Source organism: Protomyctophum bolini, assembly GCF_963924005.1.
Source record: "Protomyctophum bolini genome assembly, chromosome: 8".
Taxonomy (NCBI): Eukaryota; Metazoa; Chordata; class Actinopteri; order Myctophiformes; family Myctophidae; genus Protomyctophum; species Protomyctophum bolini.
The window spans coordinates 15,541,407-15,548,411 of NC_137869.1; the positions used below are offsets into that span (position 1 = coordinate 15,541,407).

Genomic DNA, 7,005 nt, shown 5'->3' on the forward strand with positions numbered 1-7,005 from the left:
AACTCTGTAAAGGGTTCACTCTGTTCAATTTGTACTGTGGGTTAAATTAACACCCAGGATTTGCACGGTGTTGGACAACATGCAAATGCGCCGCTTGCCATCTCCTCCCCATTGGCCCGTCGCACCTCTGGGTGGGAGGGTCGTGAGAAACGCCGTCTTTATAAAGTGCACATTGCCTTTCCCAGCGCCTCAGTGACACTGCGTGGCCGCGCAGCAAAGCTTTAAAGTCAACGTTTTCTCTCTGGCCCCCATGCAGACAAACTATTACGTGGAATTTATCACCTCTCCATATAAACGTTAGCCTATGCACTGCACACAGGCACGCAAAGTCAACAACGCGCCCCCGGTGAGCGAGGAGGGGGGATCGGATCGTCGCGACCGGACCCGTGAGTAGACACCGCTGCTTGCGCACAGATCTGGACACGGGACCATTCTCTCCGGTCCCTCCGCGGAAGGACGTATATTTTACTTATCTGCATCCTTATGTATATGAACTTTTAAAACAGAGCACTGTATGCCATTCCATTTCGGATTCAACGCTTAAAATCGGGGACTTTGGCAGTTTGGCACATCTTTACGCATGCACGCGTTGCCTGTAAACAATGCAGTGGTTTCCAGCTCGTCGCGTTGAAAGTTTTTAAATCCCCGGTGCCGTGCAGTCAGATCTTGGCGCTGCAGTAACTTCAGCCTGCTCCCTGGGACTGTATATGAGCGACTTGTAAACAGTGAGACACTGGAAAATAACACTGACGACAAGAGGGAGGGCGAAGAGGCAAGCCAGCGAATCTTTCATCTCCCTTTGACCAACCAACCTCCAGGCGCACAGTAAATCACTGGAGGCGAATCGACGCAGAGGTGAAGCGAGGACAAGACAGGTTGGTGGCTCCAAATTCACCAGGCTCCAGTTACAGCCGGCCCGGCCGCCCGTGGTATTAAAGCGTGCATTTGACCTGGGAGAAGTTGTCAACAAGAGGAGCGCACGGAGGCAAACTGGCAGGTGTACAAGTTCATTTACATGCATACGTAAATTCACGCCACTATATATAGAAGTTGTTTTAAGGACTAGCAGCCCTAACACAAGTTTTCTCCTCCCGCCCTCCCACCACCAGTCCCGCAGCTGAGCGCACCGGGCGTGTGCGCGTGTCTAAATATACACCGTAGGCTACAGGCGATCGTTCCCCTTCGCAATCTGAATCCGACGACTGCCCGCCGTCGGTTTGGCTGCTGTGAGAGCGGGAGTCGTCGCATGGACTGACATGGCCACCGACCTCGCCATGAGCGCCGAGCTGCCCAACAGCCCCTTGGCCATCGAGTACGTCAACGACTTCGACCTGATGAAGTTCGAGGTGAAGAAGGAGCCACCGGAGGCCGACCGCTACTGTCACCGTCTCCCGCCCGGCTCCCTCTCCTCCACCCCCATCAGCACGCCCTGCTCCTCCGTGCCTTCCTCGCCGAGCTTCTGCGCGCCCAGCCCCGGCGGCCAGCCCGGCCAGAACATGTCCAACGGTGTGGGCAATAACAACGGCGGCGGCAACAACAATCAGAACGCTGCGGGGAAGCCACAGCTCGAGGACCTGTACTGGATCCCCAGCTATCAGCACCACATCAACCCCGAGGCTCTCAACCTGACCCCCGAGGACGCCGTGGAGGCCCTCATCGGCAACGCCCACCACCACCATCACCATCACCAGGCCTACGAGGGCTTCCGCGGGCAGCAGTACGTGGGCGAGGACCTGTCCGCGGCCTCGGGGGCCCACCACCACCAGGCCCACCACCACCACCACCACGGCCACCACGCCCGCCTGGAGGACCGCTTCTCGGACGACCAGCTGGTCAGCATGACGGTGCGGGAGCTCAACCGGCAGCTGCGCGGCTTCAGCAAGGAGGAGGTGATCCGCCTCAAGCAGAAGCGGCGCACGCTAAAGAACCGCGGCTACGCGCAGTCCTGCCGCTACAAGCGCGTGCAGCAGCGGCACATGCTGGAGAGTGAGAAGTGCACGCTGCAGTCGCAGGTGGAGCAGCTGAAGCAGGACGTGGCGCGTCTCGCCAAGGAGCGGGACCTTTACAAGGAGAAGTACGAGAAGCTGGCCAGCCGGACCTACAGCGGCGGCGGGCCGGCGGGGGGCCGGGGGGATCCGTCCGCCACGGGCCACGGGAAGCAGGCCAACACACAGGACTTCTTCATGTGAGACTGAGTTTGTACAGCAAAGACTGATATCTATCCCGACCCAGCCCCCCCACCCACCGCCCCCTCAAATGTCCCTTTGATTGAACTAGTATTTATATTTTCTCAGTTTGCATTTTGTTTACAGTTATTACTTTGACAAAAAAAGACTATATTGTATATTTAAAAACTCAGAATTGAAACGATGCTTCATGGTCTAAACAAAATAAGCATTAGTGTGTGCGCACATAGGTAATCGTTGTGCGCATGGTGAGTCTTAAAGATGTTTGGATGAATCTGTAGCCTACACAACGACCTCTGATCTGGACATGGGATCACTTAGCCTGCAGGCTACTTTGTCAAATATAGATAAATAAAACAATTTATCTGATTCAACAGAACAAGGAAACTGGTCGAAAACCGAAGTCTTACAAAACTTAGCCGATCTGATCAGAAAGGGTTTTTTTGTTTTTGTTTTTTTTGTCTTAAAAAAAAATGGAGATGAATGCATTTTTATTTTGTCAGATTGGACTGCACAAACAAGGAATTCACGAGCAGACACGGGGGAGAAGCAATATCCCACACATCCTCTCTCTCTCTGTCTCTAGCTCTCTCTCTCCGCTCCAGAAAAAACCCTCTTTCACCAGACTGTTTTGGGCGGAAAGACGGTTCTGCCTGTGACGCGGAGAAGGAAGCCTATAGTCCCCCCCCCCCCCCCCCCCATCCCTGTTAGCAACCCCTGCATGCAGGACATGCATTGGTACCCAGCCCCAAAAACCTGTCATCTCCTCAAAGCCCTGACATTGGAAAGCATGGCCCATGGTTCTCTTCTCTCTCTCTTAAATGCATCACCTCAATCTCCATCTCCTCTCTCTGCTATCAGTAAGGCCTGGGTATGCACCCCCCCCCCCCCCCACCATATATCCACCAGAGGTACGAGGACTGCAGACAAGCGCGAATCGACAAAGCAATCTGCTATTTAGCCTATACATAGAAAATGGATGCGTCTTACAGCTATTTTCAATCAATTTTTTCTATTGTTTTAACAAAACAAAAAAAGAGAAACGACAAAAAGAGATTAACTGAGCCAGATTTTAGACTTTATTTATTTCCACCTGTACATATGTGTAGAGAACAGTTACTGTGTTATTTTATCTTCTCTTTTTAAGAAAAAAATAAAATACAATCGCCTTTGTTGCTTGATCAGAACGTCTTAATACAATGTTTGTATGTTACAGCATGCAAATAGTCTAACGGTATCCTCTTTTTACTGAACATGTGTAATGTCAGAGGTAAGCCTATAACTGCACTAAGAAGAGATCGAAATTGGGCGAACATTTTTTGTTTGTTTGTTTTGTACTGATAGGACCTTTGGCTTTGATCTGTACATTTAATGAGGTATAAATCCATGACTTAAATAAATAGGACAACTACTGCATTCGCTGCTAAATCTCTATGCACCAACCTCATTTAAAACTAACTTGGATATAATTGTTTTTCTTCCTTTTTTTTTTTTTACCTATAATAGCCAACCATGTCTGAGCCTGTCTTATAGGTCTTCTATCTGATAGGAGGATGCTTGGTTATTGATAACATTAACAATGAGACTGTCTCTGATAGCGCTTATATATGTCTTGGAAGAACTCCAATAATGCATATTTCTGACGAGAAAAACCCCCAACCCTGGTTCGTGTGTTATCCGCTGCAGCCTAGATATATGTGCAATATTGTGCAGAAGTGTGTGATGCTCATACATGCCTATTTAATTAGCTACCTGTTGTTGGACGGCGACCTGTGCAGGAATGGAATATACTGACATTATTTAGAAGACACGTTGGTTTAAAATTATAGGTCATCAAATGAGGGAATTCGTTTTCAATTTAACCTGGTCATGCTGTGGGCTATACCTACATTAATTTCAATTGATCATATTAATTTCAGAGCCTTAGACTCCTAATATTTTAATAAAATGTTAAAATATATATATAGCCTATATATAATCCCAAATTAGGCCTATTTGAAGACTAGTGAATTTAAACGTTGACCTTGCCAATCATCTGTCAATCAAGCCATTAACTTCGGTGCTATTCAACAACATTATATACCGGCTAACATTCATTTCCTTATCAATTTTATTATTTTTGTTTCGGATTAATTCTAAAATGCAGGCATTTCTTAATTCTCACGGTATAAATACAAAGACTTGGCGTGATGGCGAGGGGACTTCTGCACAGTGCTGTTTATGTATATCTGTACATATAATTTCTATATTTATTCGAGGAACATGTCCTATGCCGTGTCAACGATGTTCGAACCTGTCAACAAAGTGAAAACATACAAATGTTTAAAATGGAATGTTGTTGAGAATCTTGTTTTCATAATGTTTAATAAAAAGTTCTGTCCAAAATATATCCTTCTGTTCCCGTCAATTCGTTTATGAACGGTGAATTATCATGGCAGCACACCTGGTCTATAGAGCCTAATTTACGATTAGACTAATACGTTTCAATCAGCAATAAATATCTAGTGATTGACAATATATTTAACATTTCTATCGATTTATTTCCCCCTAAGCAGTTGAATATTCTCTTGCCTTAAAGATGTTACACTATTGTAATTATAGGCTACTTATTACGTTGAAGCCCTAATCAAAAATAATTAATTTGCTTTCGCTAGCCTAACCCGCAAAATACCCGCAATTAGTCTGTCCTATAAGGCCGTATGAAAAATCAAGATGAAGGAGTTTGATTAAGTGTATATTCCTCTCCAAAGCTAATTTAAACTAAAATTAATTTGGGATTCGATCTGTTTCACTTTCACAAATATTGTATTTGCTATTTGATTTAAGCATGCAGAGCATCGCCCTAATTGTGATTAATTCCACCTGCGAATTAGCCTCGGTCCCAGGCTTACTTAACTGCGAAAAGAAGCCAGCGAATGCACTAATTGGCAGCATCAGAAATTCGGAAAATTTTCATGTGAAACATATAGTCTTTATACGTTATTATAATCTGTTAAATAATTATGTATTGGTTATGAAACACGGTGGGGAAAAGGGGTTTTATATTGTTTTGTAATTTCGCTTATTTAACTGAAACCCCTTGTGGGATTTCATATCCTTCTGATATTTCCTATGCAGACAGCTGTCTTGACTGTCTCTGCTAATGTCTTTGATCAAAGAGGTGACGACGGAAGAAGGCTGTTTGTTTGGATGTGTGTTATAATGGCTACATTAGTCTAAATGGCGGCAGGCGGCTGTCCGATATAGGCTGGAGGATGGAGCGGGAACGGGGAGGCTGCGGAGGTTGTTCTGGTATCTGGTAACATCAGTGGACCAATTTGTCTCCCCGTGCAAAGTGCCGCTGCATCATGCATGCATGCCATGGTGGGCCCCGACTCCCCCGAGCCTCTCTCTCTCCCCTCTCTTCCTCATCATCTGGCCCCGCATGCAGCCGTCAGTCAGCGGGCCTCCATCTGCAGCAACACTCGGCACGTCAAGCCGCCGATGGATGGATGGTTCTCTGAGGAGCATGTGGGGTTTTTTATACGGCTGAGAACCAGGCTCTGCACCGTGGACTGGAGTGGAGAGAGTCCGTGTCTGCCTGCCACCCTCAAAGACGACAAGGTAGGAAATACTCTCTCTCTCTCTCTCTCACACACACACACACACACACACACACACACACACACACACACACACACACACACACACACACACACACACACACACACACACACACACACACACTAAAATAAAAAGAACGTGTGTGTGTGTGTGTGTGTGTGTGTGTGTGTGTGAGCCCCTCTGTTTGCTGTGGTATGTGTACTCGGTCACTCAGAGACACATTAAGTGGTCTCTCCTCTCATGTATAAGAGCAGTGATGGTTGAGACAGATGTCAGCTCATGTTGGGGCTGATGGGACATCCTTCCACTTCCATGCCCAGCGGGTGGGTGACATAAAACACATCACAGAATATCGCTTAATTTATGAGTAAGTATAAATCGGGCTCATGTGTGTGCCTGTCTGACTGTACATGGAATGCAACTTGATAGCGTCATGCACACACATAGTACATACATAGTGCATGTGTGTGACAATGTGTCTGCCTATAGTTGACCATGTAGTTCAGTGGTTCTCAATCTTTCAGCCCGCAGCCCCCCAAAATAATCCTATTTGAACTGGAGACCATGCACTCCCCCCCCCCCCCCCCCACCCTCCTACCTGATAAGCACTTGGAATGTATACGGCATTACATTTAGTTAGACTTTTTCCCAATTATACTTAATTGTATTATTGTTAATGTGGCCAGTGTTTCACCAGTTTTTTTACATTATAGTTTGTTAATTACTTTTGATGGAATAATGGTCTTTTTCTTTTCGTTTCTTTTCTTTTTTTCTCTTTTTTTATTTTAGGTATAGGCTATTAAGAATGTCACTTCAAAAAAGAAAATGGTCACTTCACTCTTATATAGGCTAGGCCCGGCCTATGATAGGGACCCCCCCCCCCATGGCTCTATATAGACTATGTGGTCTGCTCCTTGATTTCCTGTATACACCAAACCTCTTTGCCGACAATAGCCCATAATAAGCTCATAACACTTGTAGATCGGCTATTTTCACCAAATGTTTGCCTCACGTGTCCATTATTGGGGAAGATTCTTCAATTCTGTGCCAAGGACCACCAAAATGATATGTATTGGCTGCGGACCCTCCTTCTGAAAATGCTTTGTGCCAGAAGAGAATTAGAAAACGCAGTGAACATAATCTGCTATTTTGTTCTAAAGACTTTTCACAAAAATGTATATGTTGCCTATAGCTCAAATCTAAATTGACACGGGTT

General features: G+C 46.1%; 1 protein-coding gene across 1 annotated transcript; it reads left to right on the forward strand.

Moving 5' to 3' along the window:
• The first annotated feature begins 212 nt into the window (after window positions 1-212).
• On the forward strand, window positions 213-4,561 carry mafaa (MAF bZIP transcription factor Aa). The gene is made up of 2 exons (XM_080771341.1): window positions 213-997; window positions 1,110-4,561. Exon 2 carries the CDS (start codon window positions 1,257-1,259, stop codon window positions 2,187-2,189), a length of 933 nt encoding a protein of 310 aa, XP_080627467.1. The 5' UTR covers window positions 213-997; window positions 1,110-1,256; the 3' UTR covers window positions 2,190-4,561.
• Window positions 4,562-7,005: the final 2,444 nt, after the last annotated feature.

What these genes read in the sequence shown, in the direction of transcription:
- mafaa (XM_080771341.1), top strand. Translation starts at nt 1,257, where the DNA reads ATGGCCACCGACCTCGCCATGAGCGCCGAGCTGCCCAACAGCCCCTTG.